General features: G+C 48.6%; 1 protein-coding gene across 1 annotated transcript in view; it reads left to right on the forward strand.

Moving 5' to 3' along the window:
• gli3 (GLI family zinc finger 3) overlaps positions 1-21,280 on the forward strand; it is an 85,568-nt gene that overhangs the window by 3,954 nt on the left and 60,334 nt on the right. The window contains exon 2 of the mRNA XM_079292267.1: positions 12,179-12,355. Coding sequence (XP_079148393.1) covers positions 12,223-12,355 — 133 coding nt within the window. The 5' untranslated portion in view covers positions 12,179-12,222. The remainder of the gene's footprint in view (positions 1-12,178; positions 12,356-21,280) is intronic.

Genomic DNA, 21,280 nt, shown 5'->3' on the forward strand with positions numbered 1-21,280 from the left:
CCCAGCTCCGCCAGCAGATTTAATATGCTATGTGTTCCTGCTCCCCCGGCTCCCCCTCCACCTCAACCATCATTGTCCCAGAGCGGGACCCCCGCTCCCCGCTTCAAGGAGCCTGCTAAAGGCACCTTTCAAGCCGGGGTGATGTCTTTGGATAAGGCGTACGTAGGATGTGGGGAAAGTGGCGATGAAGAGGGCGTGAGACTCGAGATATGGCACAGTAATTTTAGATATGTATATTGCACACATCCAGGAATCTTAATGCACTTGGGGCTTTTGCAAACAGCATACTGACACATTCGCACACCCCGGCACACTCAAAAGTGCATGCATGTACATGTAACCTGCTGCTCATTCGCACTTCTCTTTCTCTTCCTCCGTTTCTTCTTCCCTCGCTCATACACATGCGTGTTTAGAATTTATTTCGTCTTTTTTTTCTTTCCCCCTCCCTTGTGGAAGCAACTTTTTTTTTCATTTTTTTTTTCATTTGTCTGAAGAAATACGAAATGGGAGGAAAGAAAAAGTGTGAGCTCAAGTTGCCTGAGCAGAGGGCTGGGAGAAGGCTGGGTTGTTTTCCATGGCTCTGGCCTGTTGGAAACTCCAACTGGACCTGACAATTAGTCTGGTCAACTGCTCTCCCAGAGCGAGGCACCGAAAACGGCCATACAAATAAAAAAAAGAGGGAAAACAGTAAAGCAAATTTGCATCAAGTGAGTTGAATTTACGATCGATTAAGTCGTGTTTGACTGCTTAACATAAGCCCCGTTGTGGGTCGTGGCCAATGTTTACTGCAAAATACGCCGGATTCGTGTGCAAGAATGCAGAGTGTGCCGTCAAGCGGCCGTGTTTTCTTTCTCACACACTTGAGGAGAAACAGGACAAGTCACGCCTGCATGTGGGCGCCGCTCATCCCCTCCTCTGTTTGCTGTAGCCGCCGTAAAAAACGTCTTTAAGTCTGCGGTGTGAAGTATGGCAGCAAGAGGTGAAGTGCTTTTGGTTTTTGGGGGCCCATTTGCTCGTGGGCTGCGCGTAAAGCTGAGCTCCTGCAGACAAGGCGTGTCCCGGGGCCGGGGGCTGTTATTGCACATGTGGCATTGTGCCAGCTTTGACGGGAGCCGGTTGTGGCATCCGTGAGGGGGTCTGTGCTTTTCCCGGCCGTGGCGCTGATTGGGGGACAGATGAACTGGCCGCTTGCTGTGAACAATGATCTGTCACTTACCCCTGCCTCTTGACGTGTGAAGCCATGAGTCAGGCTCTGTCTGCACCGAGATACACCAGTACGTACACTCTCCGTGCAAATTATCTGAACTGAAAAACGCTTTTCTGTGCATTTATTTCCGAAAGAAAACTCCTGCCCTCACACCAGTAATTAAGTTATGCATTGTCATGCAATAATGCTCACAATGTGCACCCCATGTGTTTGCAATCCCATGCTGCTTCGTTGCCTTTCGGTGGGAGTTATCCCTGAGTATTGCTGCATCCTGGAGCGGAGGTCAATGAGGGGGTCTATTGTCCCAAGTTTAATAGCTGAAAGAAGCACAAGCCCGGACATTCTCTGTCCTCTCCAAACATGTTTAGATGAGTACCTCTTCCCCCACTCTGCTCCTTCATTTCCGTCTGCTGCGGACTTGGGCCAAGTTGGAAAAGGAGTGTGTGTGTGTGTGTGTGTGTGTGTGTGGAGGGGGGGCATACCGCATAAACCCCTCTAGTGTGTTCTTCTCAGCAATGAATGCTAACAGACCCTGGCTCTAATAATGCCTCATCTTGCAAAAACAAAAGGGGGAACTCTACTATCGGAGCAAATTTCTGCCCCAACCTGAAAGAGCCCTCCTTTTGACAGCGGAGCATTTGAAGACTAATCGTTTTTTCTCATGCAAAGCATGCTGTTTTAAGAGCCCGGGCTTCGGAAAAAAGAGAGGGGGCTGTGTTTTAACAATACTCCGCAGGGAGTGAGGAACAGGGTTCGGGGAGGGGAGGTTGGGTTGAAGGGGCGGGGGGGTATTCCTCTCTCCTTTGCTCCTCAGACAAAGCCCAGTTCCTTTCAGGGTTGCATGGGGGGTAGGGTGCATGAGGAAGAGGAGGGAGCATCCAAGAGTTTGAGTTCCTTGAAAGAGAGGGACTCCAGCCGGTTTTAATGACAGTTTGTCATCATGGCTCCTCCACCTTGCAGGGAAAATGTAGCGCCAGCCTTGCAGTGACAGGCCTGGAAAGAAGTGGGCCCCGAGAAAATTTATAGAGAAACAGAAATATTAACGTGTATGGGGCCCTAAAACGGCTTTGGCTATTCCTGCCAGACTTGTGTTTTTATTAAGAGGGGTCGACATGCTTTGGAAATATATCTTATTCATGAAGAAAGCCAGGTTAGACTTCCCAAAGAATTCATTATATTCCCCCAGATGCGGCTTTGCGGGTTGCAGCCGTCCCTCGGAGGACGTGGAGCGTGGAGCGCGACATTGTAAAGCCTCCCTCAGTGGGCGCGGGAGTGCGAAGGGTTCCATTTGTCAAAGGTGCTGGAGTCTTTTTCCCTCCTCAACACTTTCCCGGCTCAGTCTCAAACTCATTGTCTGAGCCAAGGCAGGACATTAGTCACCGCAACACCGCGGGAGCCCGCGGGGCTAAGGACCAGCGCTCTGGAGCCCGGGCTGGGACAGAGGGGAGGAGAGAGGGGAGAGGGAAGAACGGAGGGAGGGAGGGAGCCAAGGATAAGGTGAGAGAAGGGCAGGAAAGGAGGAGGAAATGTGGGGTAGCCGGAAAGTGAGGAGGAGAGCGCAGAGTATGTGTGTGGGAGAGGGAGAAAGACCATGGGGGGGTTAGAGGGAGTGGAGTCTGTAGCTCTACCTCAGGGCTCAGTACGTAAGCCCCTGTCTACCCCCCAAAGCTGCTTTCACAAAGAGATTTACAAGACAGGTCTCCGGTGTGCTTTGCTGCCGTGCATTATGAGTGAGTGAGTGTATCAATGTGTGTGTGTGTGTTACTGAAATGGACCTTTTTTATTTTCAGGGCTTGTTTTTGCATCATCTGTGCAAGAAAGATACTCACCTAAATTTACCAATCCGGGCAGGTCAGACTCACAACAGCCCCAGTGGAGGAGTGTGAATAACCTATTCCCCCTGGTGGCAGGGTGTGTGTGTGTGTGTGTGTGTGTGTGTGTGTGTGTGTGCATTCATGTGTGAATGTATTTCACAGATTCACACATACAAGGGATCCTGTTAGCTTTTGGAATTATTTATAAAGCCTGGCTTTTGTGTGGCGCTCTAAGTCGCTGTCTCCTCCCATTACTGCCTATGACTCTACCTGGGCTTCCCTCAGCCTCCCAGCACAAGGAACTGAGTTTGGTGTTATATGGAAACCATTTGCAGCCACTAGTTTCCTGAGAGACTCACTTTCTTTTCTCTCTCTCTCTCTCTATATATATGTACTGGCTAAAGATCTGCTCCTCTGGAAAAACCGTGTTCTCATTTAGAAAGTCATAATCTGTGGAGACAATCTATACACTTCACAGAGACACACAAAGTTATACCGACCCATCCCATATGGCCCTGATTACCCTAGAATCCATGAAAGTTCCCCCCCCCCCCCTTTTTCTTGCACGGACCGAGCCGGGTGAAGGTTTTAGTGTGTTTGAGATGGTTTATGCTAATGTTGCTTTTATTGAAACAAGCTGGGATGTGATTATAGTCCTGCTCGGTGCATACGAGCGGCGAAATGCTCTAGTTTCCCTTATCTCCCTCTGGCGTATAGAGATCAATGCAAACCAGCTAACGCGGGGTAATAAGCCATTAGTACACACATTGTTGGAGAGATTTACATACATCGACCGGCGAACTGATAAACTGGGTTCCGTGTCCTAGAGGTAAGAATTATTGTGCGTGTGAGTGATTAGCTGTGTGTGAACCGTCGCCGGGTGATCTCTTCCCTCCGACTGCCAGTCCTGTGTGATAGGTGCCAGATTGCGTAGCTGGGAGCCAGGTTGTCTCTGCTTGTCAGGGGAGCAGGGGTGGAGGAGGGGAGATGTGAGGGTGATTACACTGTACACTGTTCCTCTGATCTGATTCATCACCAACCGTCGCTCCTGCAAAGGGTGAACTTATTATCCCTGTCTCAACTTCCACCGTGCAGCCAGCTGCTCTCCATGCTTTCCAATTAACCCCAGGCTCCCGTCAAACGCTCCAATTAAGGCCTCCTCCTCCTCCTCCTCCTCCTCCGCAAATGTATTTGCCTGCGTTAGCGGGGGCCCGACTCCGGTTGGGATGCTCGAGCGTGCGGAGAGGAGTGAGCGAGTGAGCCGGCAAGCGTTGAGCATGTTTGTTTGGTAGCTGTCCTAAGCGATGGTGTTACAGCTCCCAGATTTATTCGAGGCGGGTTTGCAAACAGCTGAAACGAGTAAATACACCCAGATGTTTGGCTCCCTCGCGATCGAGTCGGCGGGCCCGAGGGGGGCCGCCTGTCTAATGATGGTCTTGTTTTTAGGGGGCCATTTTGTGACTGTGCTCTTTGGAGTTCATGGGAAGTTTTTTGTCAATCACTCGGCAGCGCTGTGAGGTTTATGGCATCTCATTCCAGCGCTGTGTGGCGTGCTATCGTCTCGGTATTTGAGCTGCGTGAGTCGTTTCTACTGGGAAAGGGAGTGAGTTTCTTCCCAACTCAGCCTTTCAAAATCCCCCCCAAAAAACTCAGCTGCGTGTTTCTGATGAGCAACAGCATGCGTGTGTGCGTGTGTGTGTGTGTGTGTTTTGGAGTGTTGCTGTAGGTGTGGTACAGGTTTTGCAGCACTGGCAAATCCTCTGAGACTTCCTGTGCGTGCGTGTGTGTGTGTGTGTGTGTGTGTGGAGTCGACGAGCTGGCGCAGAGGGATGGGGGGGCTCTGTGGCTGATATGAAAGTGAAGGGAGAGAGTTGTCTCCCGCCGCTGCCGTTGGGAGAGCCGTCAGAGAGCTAGAAGTCTCCGGGACTCCCTCTGAGCTTCAGCTGTCTTTGATCTCACACCTCGGCTGCCGTATACTCACACACTACTATAGAACACACTCGCGCCTGCCGCCAATCCTGCAGCACGGCCCCACGGGTCACGTGGATGTGGGACTCATAACTTGTATGCTCCACTTACAGACCTGCGCACAGGGCCAGTGCACCCATTCAGCGCTGTGGTTTCACATGAAAGCACTACTTGCGCAACGAAGATCGATGTGAACTTCAGCAACCGCAGGAAGGAGAAAATATTGAGCTGCAACAGCTGACCGCTTACATCATCAGTTAATCTGTTTCCATTAATTAGTAAATCATTTTGTGTATAAAATGTCAGAAAGTCGGGAAAAGTGCCCACTTGAAGTTTCCAAAACCCGCAGATGTCCAGTTTACAATTACATAAAACAGAGACAAATAGGCAAGTTTCCCTTTCGGAGCTGGAACAGCAAATGTTTTGCATTTTTCTTGATAAACGACCAATTGATTCAACTTATTAACCAAGCGTTTCAGCGCTAGATAATAAAAAAGCTCTGAATAATGGGTCATCGACCATGCTGATGAAAACAGACATATTTAATCACTGTTTTTTTTACAAGTGTGATTCGTTTCTCTGTTATTTTAAGACCAGCACAGCCACCTCATTAAAGGCATGCACTTTGTGTTGAGCATACCCCCCCCCTTGTACTCCTGTCCATCACTGACATGTTGAAATAAGGTTGGCGTGCTGACAGAGTGACCTTATTTTACGGTATGTTTCAACCCGCCTGATGAAAGATAAGGACAACGCGAAGACACAATAGAATCATTTAATTTTCTTTGCAATTGGTGGAATGTGTGACCCAGTGTTGCCCTTCTGGATCTGTTCCCATCCACACAGGAAGTCTAGCATTAAAGCAATGCCGTGTCTCCCTTTTCTCTCCCTTTTCCTCTCCCCCTCTGCCTGCATTCCTCCGACTGACTGCGGCACATTTCAGGACAGCTTCATTCAGCATTCCTTTACATGCCGATTTGATTGCCCTCCCCTCTTAGTTTCCCCCCCCCCTCCCCAAGTCTCCCTCCGTTTAGGTCCGGCTTTATCACGCGCGAGCCAAACACCAAGACGACTCCATCTCATCCAATTTTCACCCCTTTAATTCGGTTTAAATGGCATGGCCGCGAGGGCCAGAACGGGAATTAATAAGAGCCAATAAAGCTCGCCGCTGGGGCATCGAGGCCAGTCTTTAAGTAAACATTATGACTTCTTGAGGGGGGATTCAGGGGCAGCACTTGATGAATTGTGGCGGAGCTTGGGAAGGGCTAATTTCTCACTTATCCGTCCTGATGGGGCTAGCTAATAGGCCTTGCGCTGCCCGCCTGTTTGTCTGCCGGCTTTATTATTGTGCATTATCGCGCGCTGCCCCCTGGCTGTTGTTAGCGTTCGGCCCCGAAGAACGCCAGGGCCCGTCATTAATCACATAGCAGCACTGACTCACTCCGCTCCAACACTTATTCCGGTGACACAAAGGAATGAAGGAAAGGGAGACAGAAAGGAGGAGGGAAAGGGTGAGAGCAGGAGAGGGAGTATGCATGAAGTAAGTGTGAGGAGAAAGGGAACTTCCAAGTATTAGCAGGAAGGAAAGTTCCACTTTGACTCCGTAACCTGTCGCTGTACACCCTCCGGATTGCTCTGAGTATACTTCATTCGCCTCAAGGACTCTTTGTTCTACGCTGTGTCGAAGCCATACCTGCTGCCACTGCACCCACACAGGACCATCCATCTGCCTGACTCTTCTCAGAGTGCACGTGTGAGGAAGAGGAAAAGGAGGAGGAGGAGGAGGCAGAAAGAGTTGTGTGCGAGGTTTTCATCAGTAGAGGAATTTCTCATCCTCCACTCATCCCCTCCCTGGGGTCCCCTCTCTTATTTATGTTCTGCACACAGTGATCGCACTTGCCTACTGAGAGGCGTTACAGAGCACCTGGTGCATCCAGCTCCTTCCTATACACAGCGCCATGCTGCACGGCTCACACACTCAAACACAGTCCCTCGTCCTCCCTGTGCCACGTTCACGCACACACACGCACACACGCATGCATTACATAGGAACTGTGCTCTCAAACAACGCAGCGCGCCGCGTAACATGTACTCTTTCGCTGTGAAAGCACAGTGAAGGATGATGTCGTCGTGCTCTGGTTGTGGCATCGTGCGGAGCGCGTTCTTAAAGCCTTGTAGGAAGACTGCTTTCACTGGAGATGAGAGGCCCACTGACAGGATACAGACCTCACTCTCTTTTGCTTTACAGTGGGTGCCATGTGCAGGGGCCACTCAAGTGGAAACCTTTGCTGTAGAGTCTGCTGCAACAACTGATTTTATAATGAACTGAATTTGGATACAAGTAGGGTAAAGTATTTGCAATCATGCTAATCGTAATCTCTGCAAGTTCGACGCAAAAAAAACTTCTGCTTGTAGAAAACTGGTTTTTTTATTTTCCTCCCAAGGACTTTCACGCTGTTTTGCTGAAGCAATAGGTTGCATTGTTTGCTCGGTCCGCCAGTAAATGGCTGAACAAGCATCTTTTGCTTCTTCTCAAGAATCAGGGAAAGTCAAACAAAGGCTCTACGTTTTAGCATGGGGGAGAAAAAGAATAAAAGTGGAGAGTAGGGGAAACCAATACCGCCTAACTGGGCCACCAGTGCAACAAAGCCGCCTGCATTACCCATTGTCTTCACTCCTCACAGCCCCACTTGCCCTGACACAAGTGGCTCACGAACAAATGGAAAGTCAAAATAAATAAACAATCTAATAAGCAGGGGCCCGTGGGGGGAAACGCTGAAGATTTCCATTGTGGCGCGTGCTTTATTTGCCCCTTATCTACTGGGTAGCGAGCGCAAAAGAAGCATCGTGTAAGCATTACGATTACATCGTTTGGGTTTGTTACCCAGGAATGTAAGACGCACTCAGCTCAGTCTGCAGTGCAACACACAGGGTCCCTCACCAGCCCTCCAAAGCATCTCAAGTGGAGGGGTCTGAGGGACCGGGACGCACGCGAGGATAATCTTATTAGCTCCGCTGAAAGCTACTGATAGGCTGTGTTGTTGCATGTTCGTCCTTGACAAAACAAAATAAGTACAAACACTCCTCATTTGCACAGGCTTTTCCGATTCAAATGTTGTGCAGTGCACTTGTGATAGCACAAGATGATTTACGGATTCAAAACACGGACCAATACATCATCTCAATAAATGCATCAACTTTCATTTTCGCAAGGTAGCAGTACAAAGTGGGACTCACGCATGATTGTGGGATGATACAGAAACATGTAGATGACTGACAACCTGAATAGGTCGGGCATGTCACACGACACAAAAGGGTGAGAAGGCCGAGCACTAAACCAGTTTGCATGTGCATATGTGTGTGTGTGGCGGGGTGTGACTAATTCCTGCTAAATGGCCCCCATCAGCTGTAGGCCAGACTTAGTGCCATCTGGGCACAATGTTAAGTTTCACTGGTGAATGGGAGCCACAACCACCGAATCCCTAGTCCCCCCCCCCCACCCCCAACACCCTCTTCCCCTTTGCCTTCCAGGGCCAAGGGCGAGCCATAAGTGCAGTGTTGAACACAGCATGGAAACCTAAGTATGTGGTTCCCTCTGAGAGCCATTGAGTTTAAGAACACCTCCTCAGTGAACCCGCGACAGGTCCTCTAACCACCAGCGAGCCCTTCCACTGTCTCCTTAAGGGGGCCTCATCCCCGCTGCTGACCTTATCCAATGCAAACACATGCAGCCTGAGCCAGCGCATTCTGTTTTATTGCTTGATTCAGCTAATCTCGCTGAAGGGCTTCCGCTCCTCCTCCCTCTCTGCCCCTCAGTGTTTCAGTTATTCCAGCTGTGCAGGAGCCCTTAATGTTGTTGGCATAGCTGCGAAAATGTGCCAAAACACACGTCGTACACACAGGAAAACATGTGCAGGCATGCAGGGGCACAGTGAGGTGCACACACACACACACACACACACACACAGTCTCGTGCTCCTCCCTTCCTCCATTCATTTTCTCCCCCTCTTATCCCACTTTTGCTCACAATCTCCCTCAATCGTCTCCATCTCCCATCTCTCCCCTCCCCTCTAACTCGCTGCGCTGCGGTGCGTTTGTGCCACGTTGATAAGCCTAAGATAGCAGATCTCGGTGGTCGCTGATGTAATGATGATGAATGCTGTGGCGCTGCCAGTCTCCCCCCCCCCCCCCCCTCAGGGGGCCCTCGACACTGAACAGTCGCCCCTAATGAAATGAACACAAATACAGTACCCCGTCTGTGAGGGGGGGGGTTGCCAGATCTAAGAAGACACTTCAAGAGTTTCTATAAAAATGTCCCTCCGTTTCTGAGTGTGTGTGTGTGCCTTGTACAGAGGTACACCTTAAGCAGTTTCATGGAGTTAAGCTTGTAAAGATGGAGCCTTTAAACAACAAAAGGCGGTGATTTTTGACAGCAGCCGTTTAAGCTCGCATGAAGAAAAAGGCAAAAGTTTATTTTAGTGTTTCACTTTGATGTGTACAATTTGCAGATGACTTTCAACTCATTGCCTTTGTCGCCAAGGCGTATAATTTATGTTAAATTGATTTGCTTAATGTGCTTATAAAATAAGAATGTTTTTTTTCCGAGGGAAGAGTCTGAATTGTGGTATTTTAAACCTGTTTAATCGCCTCCCTTTCTGTGTGGAAGGATTACAGTGGAGCACAAATAAAGATACACCCTCTTTCTCTCTTCTCTAATTGGGTGTAGGACAGACATTTCATGGGAAAGACATCAATATGAAATTAACATTTATTTTCCGTAACAACGGCAACCAATGCCTCGTTGTAATTCCTTCTTTTGTGCCAGGCCTCTGCGACACACCACTGATGCAGGGTCTGTGAGGTCGTCCCCATACAAATGCTTATTTCTCTGCTGTCTCATGTAAATGTCTTTTCAAAATCAGATTTCCGCGTCTGGCTCGTGAGCACATTCGTGTTTCAGGTTCAAAGTGCTGAATGGAAAAAGACATTCAGAGTAGGATGTCCGTCATTCGATTTGTTTCATCTCGAGGATGAAACTTTTTCACATCAAGAAGCATTCTTTCCACACTGTCTCGATGCAAACACAGATGGAAAGAATTGTCTCGGTGCCGGTGAGTATCTTGAGTTTTTTTTCGGCGAAAATGAGCAACAGCATGAAAGCAGAGACAGGAACATCTGCAGGATTGGGTGTGGGCGTCCAGGTCAGAGGGATTATGGGTGAAAAGGTCCTGCTTTTAATTGCTGCTTTGGAACTGTGGCCTGCCTGGTGGAACACAAAAGACCGGTCAGACACGCTTCAGCGGCTTGGACTTGTGAATATTTGCCCGACCAGAGGAATGCCCCGCTTTCTCCTCCCCTACAAACCCCAACCCCCCCCCCCCCCCCAATCCCCCCATATTCACTGCACTTTCAGCTCTTTTATTTTAGCGCCGGTCTGACTCACCTGGGGGCAGCAGGAAGACACACACACACACACACACACACATGTATGCTCACTACCCACGCAAAGCATGTTGGGAGCCATTCAGCAACAGCCTGGAAGTATCGGTTCCCTCCCGTTTCTTTCCCCTCGTTCACCGCTGTTGCTCAAGTTCAGTCGTTAGAATGACGTCACGTCGAAGCAGATTGTTTCAGTTGCCACTGATGAAAGTAAACGAGTGGCGTTCACGACCAGTCGTCACCGCGGGAACTTACAACGCCGCACGTGCAGACGTATACGCGCTCCGCAAAGGATTCTGACCATTAACTCGCTCGCACTGCGAAGAAATGAAAGACTACATCAAACACACGCAGCAGTGAATTGAGATGATATCTGTGCACGTAGGACAACAAAGGTCTTTGGTTGGGGATGATGGCTACACGTGTATCCATGTGGGAGTGATTAGAGGACGAGCTCTTGTTTAATTCTGTTTTGATTGGTAAGGGAGTAATTGCATTGTTTTTTTTACCCCCCTTCTCTTTTCTTTTTTTTTTCGTCAGCCAGCAATTGCTTACAGATGTTGTTGTCGGGTCAGAATGGATGACAGACTCTGGTTTTTCAGGGGGTTGGGAAAAAAACAAAACAAAGCACACAGTGTTTGTCTGAAGTTTACCCCTCACCACTTCCCCCTCGCCTTCCCTCCTCGGGGAGTTGGTGAAAATCAGCAGCACTCCTCTGTTTGCATTATGGCTGACTTTACTGCTGGCCTTTGTATGCATGCATGTTTATAGGGCGGAGGGCAATTAAACAGTACAGTTGGGTAATTAGCCGGTCTTTATTGGAAAGAAAATGTTCGTCAGACTAAATATTCCCACTAATTACCCATGAATTATGGAGTCTAAGTAAAGGCTTTGTATTGGACCAAATGAAGCCGTCCTGTACTTTGTGTAAATGAGGGGTTGTGGTGTTTCACTGTGTTGTCTCCATAATCAGAGACCTCCATGACCTAGATAGAGTTGAGTTTGTAGACAGCCTCTGAGGTGCTGAACTGAGCAGCATGTCTGCTAGACTGTTGGCTGAACCCCTTCTAAACCCACAGACAGTATTAACTTGAACCACCTTTATTCTTTGAAAGAAAAATTGCCCGGCACCATGATATTCCCAAAAGGGCCTTCAAACAACCCTTGTTTTTTCAGGACTGTGAATGTTTCTCTCTCTGTGGTATCCCCTTAGGGTTTCTCCTTTCTCTCTGGAAACACTGCTCGAGCAGGATTATCAGTATATCCACAAGCTGCCTTTACTTCTATTCTGAGATATAAAACCGAGTCAGGATGTCCTCGCTGGATGTTTATAGAGCTTTTCTTTTTTTGACGTGAAGTCAGAAGTTTAGTGTGGTACAGTTGAAAATAAGGTAAGCTAAATTTGTTTTGTTTTTTTGGATATTTAATCACAGTTAGTAGGGAGGCAGATCAGAGCCCAGCAGGCTTGAGTTAAAATAAATCAGGGTGAGCTGGTGGATTGACCCGTGGTCTGCTCTGGGCATCATGAAAAGGGATCTGAAGTTTTCTCTCACTGGGTTCTCAGTGTTGAAGTCTTCTCTTGAGGTGCTCTGTTGTTAAAATGTTTAACTTCAATCAAGCAAGAAGATGCTTAATGTTTGTAACTTAATGCACGAATCAAACAACGATTCAAGCTCTTGAAAAACAAAAGAAAATGATGTGCTTCATGTCTTTTTCACTCACCCATTCTCTCTGCCTCCTTCTTCTCCAGAAGTTATCCCGTCTCCATGAGGTGTTGAGGAATGAGCGATCGCGATGGAAACCCACTCCCAGGCCAGTTCAGCAGCTGAGAAGAAGAAGAGGGTGGAGACCATCGTGGCGACCAAGGGCTCATCAGCGCGCAATGACATCAGCGAGAAGGCGGTGGCCTCCAGCACCACCTCAAACGGTACGCGTCACCTCTAACTGCACGCTCAGCCGCTGTGGTTGATGTAAATATCATTCTGGTCTGTTGGAGTACACCCAGTTCTGAAGAGACTGGTCCAATAGTCACCAGTTGAGTAATGGGAACATGCAGCACAAATTAGGCACAGGTAAAAACCCACGACACAGCTGATATTCAGGGCCAGTAAAGTATAATACACTTTCAACATTTCTGTCTTTCAATAAAATCCAGCGACAACTTCATATCTATAAAATGACGTGTATGAAAGTTTGGATTTTGCTGGTGACCTGCTGTGTTTTTCCGCCTCGTGATCATAGAAGTGTGGAGAAGCTCAACTTTCTCTCAGCAACCTCTTGTCGGTCACATCTGTGAATCGAACTTGTGGATAAACGTGCCGCTCAATCCCAGGTTTCATCCATTCGGATCCTAAATTTTGTCACAAAGATCTGAAAGCTTCTCCTTCTCAGGCGTTTTCTCGATGCTTTCCAGACCTCTGTGAGCTGGAGACGGGGGTGTGGCTACCATACGTGGCAACATATTTGAGCGTTGGGGCCACTGACCCACTGGGGACGGAGGAATGTTATTTCTGCCCATGTTCTCATTACTTTGAGATGAAACTAACTCCCAAAAGCATGATTTAAAGACCGAGACACACACATATCCTCGCTCACGTTACGTATGTTTACTTTCCCCCTTATTCTTGTGGTGAGTCACATACAACCCTCACTGGTAGCCAAACTTCTGGCATGTTTTCATAGCAATGTCTTTAACACATGCTGTTAAAAGCTGTGTGGAGCTTACAGTTCATCAAGCCTGTCGTCATTGAGCCTTTCATTCTTAATTCAGATGCTGGAATGAGGAATATTAAATGGCGATTTTTGTTTTTTGTTGTTTGGCTGCAAAGCCTTGGAGCATCAAGCTAAAGTCATAATAAAACCAGAGTTGAGATTACCGCGGTCTAAGCTGCAGCTGTGCTCATTAGCAGTGAGGGGATTTGGAGGTTTTTTTGGGGGGTATAGTTGGCTCTTGTAGCTGGAGCTGGTGGCCTGTTAGGGAGTTTTCTGTCACCCCCTCCTCGACTCTACTGGTGTCAAATGTGATCATCCCGAGAGTGCGAAGAGGAGACAAACAATCCAGGAAAGGTTTATGGGAGTTATCACAGGAAGTAGGTAAGGTAATGCATCCTTAAGCATCTTACTCATTTCCAGATGGCCAGCAGTGTTTTATTAATTAAAGGGGCAGCGATGGAAAAAAAAGTTTGTTTTGGAAAAAGCATGGATGTGATTTGGCTCCGTGATTGTGGATCTTTCTCCGCAATGTGCTGGTAATTACGGCTCTGAACAGCATAAAGGTTTGTCTCCGACACTGACTCAGCCACGCCACAAGAGACACTACAACGTTAAGAAATGTCGCACTCCCCTAAAATACAGTAGTCTCGTGATTCACTCGACGAAGGGAGGGACGATACTGATCTGCAGAGAAAGGTCCCTTTTAGATCCCAATCTCCCTCTTGGAATCAGAAGATAGCTTACACATTCTTTGTGTTGTTATAATTACAGCACATTCCCAAGTCGGCCCCCAGAACTCATAACCTCTTATCAGGTGTAACCCTACACTCGCCTCAACTTTAACCCCCGTAGCCCCGGCCCCACCGCCTCCATTCAAACAAAAGGTAATTGTAAGCAGCTGTGGAACCCCAGTGACTGGTTCTTCTTAGGAAGGCCCGGCGAAGTATTTCCCCCCCCCCGTCAGGCAGAGCAGCGGCCCCTGATCTCGGCGCTGCGGAAACCCTGCGGTGCGCCCGGCAACGGCGTGCTACGATAAGTTGTGAAAAGTGGAGAATATGTTGGTGGAGTGGATATGGCAGATGTTTCGCTTTTCCAAAGCTAGAAGATTTTCTTGTGATTGGGATCAGCTTGCAAATTGATCAGATCTTGCAGCCGGTTTGTTCTGATTAGCAAACTGCACTTCTGTCTGGAAACAGATTTAGCTCTAAAAACTTCGCCTTACGTGCTCTACAGGGAAAATGCTCCTCCTCCACTCTGCCTTCCCCTCTTGTCCCTAAGTTTAGTCCAAGTTGAGCAGGCCCCAGAGTAATTATTGAGTCCTGGTCGAGCGTTCCCACATGGTTGGCTAAATGGTGGCTTCATCCTGTGTGCCATTCATCTCTGTGCCCCCTCCTCCTGCACTGACAGCTCAAAAGAGCCGACTGTGCCACAACAATGCTGTGATTGGTGCTCTTTAGGAGGGGTTCGGGGGGGTGTGCTCTCCCCGCTCTTCCCTCCCACCCTCATCATTCGGCAGGCAGGTGGACCACAAAGTCCCCTGATTCTTTTGTTGGGTCCCGAGCTTAAAAAAAAAAAGATGTCCGTGCTCCGTGGCTGAATAAATCCTGTCGTCATGGGATAATTTGCTAATAAAAAAAGAGGGAGCGGGGGGGGGGGCTGAAGGATTGGTTATTTGCAAAGGAGAAAAAGAAAGGGGAAAAGTTCCTGGTTGGTTGGACTTTTCTGATACAGCATGAGTGCTGCTGATCTGAGGAAAGAGAGGGAGTGAGTGTAAGTAATAGGATGAGAATTGAAAAATGTGGAGCAGAACAACTGGACACAGTTCAGAAAATTGTCATTATTTGAACATAACACATCCTCTGTGAAGCAGGTTATGAAGTGGGAGAATTGGGACCTTTTTAATGGTCATGCTTGATAAAAGGGCCAGAGCAAGGGCCCTCAGAGGCAAACAAGTTAAGCCTTAAAGGGCAACGCATGTTAAGGCCTTCGTGTAGGTTACCAGAGAAATCCCTAAGCAAATGGAGAGCGTGGCGAAAGTGTTGAAAGAAGAAAAGGAACACTTGACTGCTTTGATGGCAAGAGGAGGAGGAATGATACAGAGAGAGGGGAGCGATAGAGGAAGAGTGAGGGGCCACCTTCTTTTTTTTTAAGGCAGCCATTTAAATGATCAACAGTAAATAGAGGGGAATGTCATCTGACAGAAATAAAGTTCCCGTTAACAGCGGGGATGGAAAGTCATTTACAGATACGCTGTCCCCGCCATCTTTGTGCCTCCCAGATAAGGTTTCATTTCAGAAACGGATAGGAGACATTTTCACTTACGGGCCCCCATTCTGGGACACCTGTGATAACAGCTTGTGGACCCCTAATTGAAAATGGGTTTCAAAATGGATTTTCACTTTTCTTCCACCCTCATTCCTCCTCCCCCCCCCTCCTCCCTCCCTCATGACTAACCCCCCCCCCCCCACCCCCGTCAACACCCAGCTCCATCCCTTTTTTTCCTTGGCGTTCCCTCGTCGTTGGCAGAAGGAGGCAATATTGGAAGGACAGGGAGGGAGGAAGAGAGGAAGGGAGGGAGGGAGGCTTGGGGGAAATGGAGCACTGAGAGCGGATCATCCCTCAGCCCGTGTCACAGCTATGACAGCCGCGTGATCCGTCTTATTAATGAAATCATTGATCACTTGATGGGACTCATAATCAACTGTTTCTCCACTGTGTCCTGCCCCATCTCCTCCTCCTCCTCCTCCTCCTCCCTCCTCATGCTGCCACCTCTGCTTTTATACGTTTTATCCCTGTTGTGTCCCCCCTAAAAGATGATCCGATCTTTCTTTTGTGTAACTGAAGACAGAAATGATTAATAAATACATAAAATTAACAAGAACACCCAGACGCAGACTGAAGTGATTTAAAAATGACAAGAATTGCAACACATATATCTTACTTCCTTAAACTGGCGTTTTCTTTTTCGACAAAACAAGTATTTAGGAAATGCACTGAATAGTTTGTACAACACCGCTGCTAAAAGGTGATGTCTGTCATCTGTATTTGTGCTGTATGTATTTCATGGGGACCAGAGGAGGAAGCAGGGGCCCCTCTGTGTTACCCTACTCTGGGCTCTGCCTGTGGGGGCTAATGAGAGAGGACTGATGGAGGGATAAGGGACCTCATGGGAGCTCTGGCTGGCCCACGGGTCAAACAGCACAATGAAGGAGGCGTTATAGAGCCTGACACACAACCCCACACAGGAAAACTGGCTTTTAATGTCAAAAGACCCCTGTATGGTACATAAATAATACATTCAATTCATAAAAACTTAGAATCCAAGCTGGAATAAATAGAAGAAAACACTCATTTATCCACAATATGGCTGTTTTCATGATAGCACAACAATGTGGTTTTAGAGATATATAAGTATCGCATATGAAATCGACCTGTAGATTTGGGTTTGTAAAGTCACTCTGGCCCCATGTGCACACACTGTGGATGTGCTTTGCCTTCACTGGCGAGCGATAGCCATTTCATGGACTTCTGCACTGAAGGCAATTTCCTGCAGCAGCAGGGGGACAGGCTTTGGCAGAGCCACCACACAGGGGCCTGAGGCGCAGGATTAGCTTAGCCTCGCCGCTACTCAGGGCGGAGGGGAACCTCAGCGGCCCAGCCCAGCCTGGCCTCTCTTGTCTGGCACACTTCCGCGGGGCCCAGATCCGCCTGCCGGAGCTCCGCTGCTCCTTCGCTGTTGGAGGATGCACATAAGCTGCCGCCTCACGACATTTGCACGCTGTGGAGATGCAGCCAGAATGTAACTGTAGTGGAATTGCATCTTTGTTTTTTGTTTTTTTTTTGGTCAGTGATCATCCTACTTGTTTGCCCTGGTGGATGTAGCAAGACATGTGGCTTTGAACCTAAAATTGGCCAAGCAAGCCTGAAATGTCAGTCCTTTGTTGGAGGACTGGACAGATGCACAACTATGTTAAACACAGCAGGTCACAGTTCAACCAGGAATTCAGTCCGGAAACTGTGATGGACGTTTGCAACATACAGTTCGGTTGATAAATGTATTGCTCGCCTTATTTTTTTTTCACAATTTGGGCAGCCTGGGAGTTTATTAGAACCTGTATGATTGTGTTCCTTGTTTGGACTTCCTTTTAAGCGATGGTGTTGCACATCCAGATCCTGGCAGTTCACTTGATAAATGGGATTATTAGCAGTAGAGATCATGTCTGAAATTACAAAAATAAGACCCAAATTGTAATTTCCCTTCAATTTGACTCAGAATTCATTCAAACGTTCTCAATCTGACATGTTGTGATAGTTCATGCTGACCATCACAAAGGCTCCTCGGGAGAACCTGAGATCATTTTCGCTGACACGCTGAGAGCCAGAATGGCCCTGGAGTCAGAGGTCACCCGGGTCAGAGAGTCTCACTACCCAGCCTCACAAAGACAGACCCGCCTGCCCCGTGTGAGGGGGGGTCGAGGGTCCAACCGACCAACGTGGCCCTGCTGCATCCCAGCAGCACTGCGGCCCTGCCGGATCCCGCTCCTCTCAGGGAGGGAGGCGACCAAGGGCCCCATAAACCCGTAAACCCATGAAGTGGGGGAAACAGTAGTTGATTATTCTACCACTCCGTCCATTTGTCGGGAGGCATCAGTGGCCCCCCTCCCGCCAGGAGGAACAAAGCAGGGGTGCCCTGACCCTGCCAGGAGGATTTATTGTCGTGTTCGCTCGCTGACGCCTTCTTACCACAGTTGGATTCTTGTTGAATGGGATGAAGTAGCAACTAGTGGCCGCGGAACCAGGGCTGGAGTTCATCGGAAGGACTATTTATCTTTTGCATTCTCTTCTCATAAAGATACTGTGATACTATGATACTGTACACGTGGTAGGACGTAAAAAGAGTAATTCTTTCTCAGCGTGCATCATGAGAGTTCATATACATTTTACAAGAAATAAGATGCAGCAGTTCATTCAACACATTTTAATATTTCTGTGCATGTCAAGTACATTTTGCTTACTAATATGTTGGCATAGTGGCAGCTGTTATTTAAAATGATAGATCAACACGCATTAACAGCATGCATCATAGTTTTAAAGTAGCAGCATGTGATCTGCTGTACAAAGATCAAATGAAAATGTCCATCAAAGTCTTGGGTTGAAGTCCAGTTAAACAAAGCGTATGTTTCATTCCACTTTCTGCTCTCTGCTCAAAACTCACTGGATTAAATCAAGACGTGCTTTCGGGTTTGAGGGAGCAAAAAGGCCCCATACCCCGCAACCTCTCTCCCCTGACCTCCACGCCCTCTGGGCCTTGACTCTCACCCTTCTCCCTGCTCCCCCCCCCCCCCCTCCCCTTTCCCCAGCTCTCTCCCTCGCAGTGCGAAAGAGGAGCTAGGATCAAATGCCACAAACCATGGCAGTGATTTCTGGTGATTGATTAGAAGCAGAGGTTGAGAAGCAGCAGCTCTCACCCCTCCATTCTTCCCACCCTCCGGTGCTGCGTACGCGTTCTCCCAGGGCTCTCGTAAATAGCTCATGCTTTAAGTGTGAAAAGAGTCCAGAAACAGATCCGTGCCGGGGCGGCCGGGCCAGTTTTTCTGCCTCTTCCTCCTGGATGGCAGGGGGGGGGGGGGGGGGGGTGTCAGTTGATAAGAACCATTTGTTGTCTCGCTCGGATCTGGGGAGGGACAGTGTAATCCCCTCGCCCTGGTCTGTTCGCAGAGCTGGAGGAAAAGAGCAGAGGAGAGGAGGGGGAATTGATTTTCAGAGAGAGGGCATGTGGAGAATTGAACTCAGATGTGTAGCAGAGACGGGGTCTGAAAGAAACATTCTACTGGCGGGGAAACAAACGTCTGTAGCTTACAGCAGAGGGGCCGCGCAATTTGAACTTGAGCAAGTCCTTCTAATGTTAATCAATTGCATAGCTGTCTTTCACCCTCCCCCCCCCCCCGTCCTGAGCCCAACTCCGCCTGCAGGCCTCTTGACGAGCAACTGGTCCTGTGAAGGCATTTTAATGGGCCATGTCCGTTCAGAGGCATTGAGATTAATACTTGAACCTAATCTCCCACATGCACGCTTTTCGCACAGAGACACAAATACACATGCACCTCCCTCTGTCGTTCCTACCCTGCCCGATCTCACCTGGAGCTGCGAGTCTAATGATGTTTCGGAGTGTGGGCCTCGCAGCGACAGCTCCAGTCCCGCGGAGATGTGTCTCATGTCAGACTCCGCGCCAGACAGACTCCAATAAGGAAAGGGGGGGCCGGTGGTGGGGGGGTGGGGTGGGTGTTCTTCAACGCAGCTGGAGCCAAGCCAAAACTAAAAGTGCAATTCTCTGAAGGTTTTGTTTTTCCTCTGTGGTATTTACAAAGTGATTGAGCACATTTTTGAGTGTCATGGAGTATCTCATTACGCTCTTAAAAGCTTTTTATCCATCGACAAGCTTTAAGATATGTACACATGCGGCGCATACTGTAGCTACTCGGCCATTAATGCACGCAAACACATAATCTCTCATTTTCTCCCACTTTCCTCGACGGCACCAAACTGTTCTCACACACACACACATGCGCTCGGTACAGCTGGAGGATGGGCCGTCGTTATTAACTGTTTGGCGACCTCATGACTTCATCTTCGGCGCTGTCAGAGGCGGCCCACGTTATATTCTCCGCTCGGCTCAATGGGCTCTTTGTTCTGGCTTGGCTCTGGAGCAGCTCAGCATGGGGCTGCGTGAGTCCGACAGTCCCACTGCGGCTCTGGAGGGGAAGGTGGGGGGGGGGGGGGGGGGAGGATGGAGGGAGGGAGTGTGCGGGGAAAGAGATGAGGGGAGATTGAGGAGATTAGGGAAAGACACGGGAACTGGGAGAATGTGGGACGATATCAGGAAACCAGGAGCGAGTAACGAGAGGTTAGTGGGAAGAAAGTGTGAATAAGATGCAGAAGGTGCAGAGAGAGGGAGGATGGAGAGGGAAGGGAATGCTACATGCCACAGGTGAATCCGAAAGTATGGGCTTGAACAGCCTTTTACTATGATGATTTTAAACTGTTCTCCTTCCATCCCACCGATTCATTCCCACAGCAGATTGCGAAGGCAACGTGTCATCTGAGCTGCACCGGCCATTCTGGTGTGGAATGTGGGATTAATGGCAAAGTAATGCAGAGATTAGAGAAGGAGGCGAGAGGTGAGCGGGAGAGGAGGATTGGACCGGCGGGAGTGACAGGAGAGGTCATACATGAGGAGAGCTCATTACAGGGAGGGGACAGTAACAGACGGGGGGGGGGGGGAGACGTAGGGAGGAAGGGAAAAAGGAAGTGTGAAAGGAGATGTATGAGCTGCCAAAGGAGCAACTTTCACGTTATAGACTAACTAAAGCTTCTTATTTTATGGTGACATTATCTGGCTGTGTCCATTTAAATTTTAATTGATGCATTTTCCTTCCCCCCCACTCACCTCCATCCCCCTTTCCCTGCAGGCAGCGGCTAAGTCTGTTTGGCCAACACGGCAGATCGTCTAATCTGCAGAGCTTTCCCTGCCTGCTGCAGACGCTGTAATGAAGGGGTCCAGGTCTCACCTGTACTTTGAGGGGGCGAGTGGTGAATTACACCCTGTTTATTAAGCGGGCAGTCCCATTCGTGTCACACGCTGGGGGGGGCGGGTGAGGGGCAGGTCTGGGGTTTCGCAGCCAACCGTCAGCCGTAATGATGATAGGATGTTGGAAGGAACGTGCTGATTGAAAGGTTCATAAAGAGTTCTTTGTGAGGTGCTTTGGCACCTTTTAGGGCTTGATGAAAAACAAAAATGGTGGAAAATGAACTAATGTTATTTTAGATAATTAATGTGTCAAGCTGTAAAGGCAAAAAGTTTATTCAATAGTGTTTTTTTTTGTTTTTTTTAACATGAGGTTGACTTAATGTTTGTGCAGAACAGCCCCTCATTGTGGGAGCAGAGTGAAGGTCTCAGTTGAGTTGTGTTATTTTTATGGCATTTGGCTTGTAGTTCTGAATTCTGATTGTCATGCTCGCTGGTAAAATGACCTTATGTCCAAATGTGACGGGTTAGAAACTGTAAGCAGTACCAGCTGCAGCATCAAAGACCCGTGCATGCTGTTCATTTAACCCAGATCCGTCACACTCATGTGTAGCC

Source organism: Melanostigma gelatinosum (assembly GCF_949748355.1).
Source record: "Melanostigma gelatinosum genome assembly, chromosome: 20".
In the NCBI taxonomy this organism is placed as follows: domain Eukaryota; kingdom Metazoa; phylum Chordata; class Actinopteri; order Perciformes; family Zoarcidae; genus Melanostigma; species Melanostigma gelatinosum.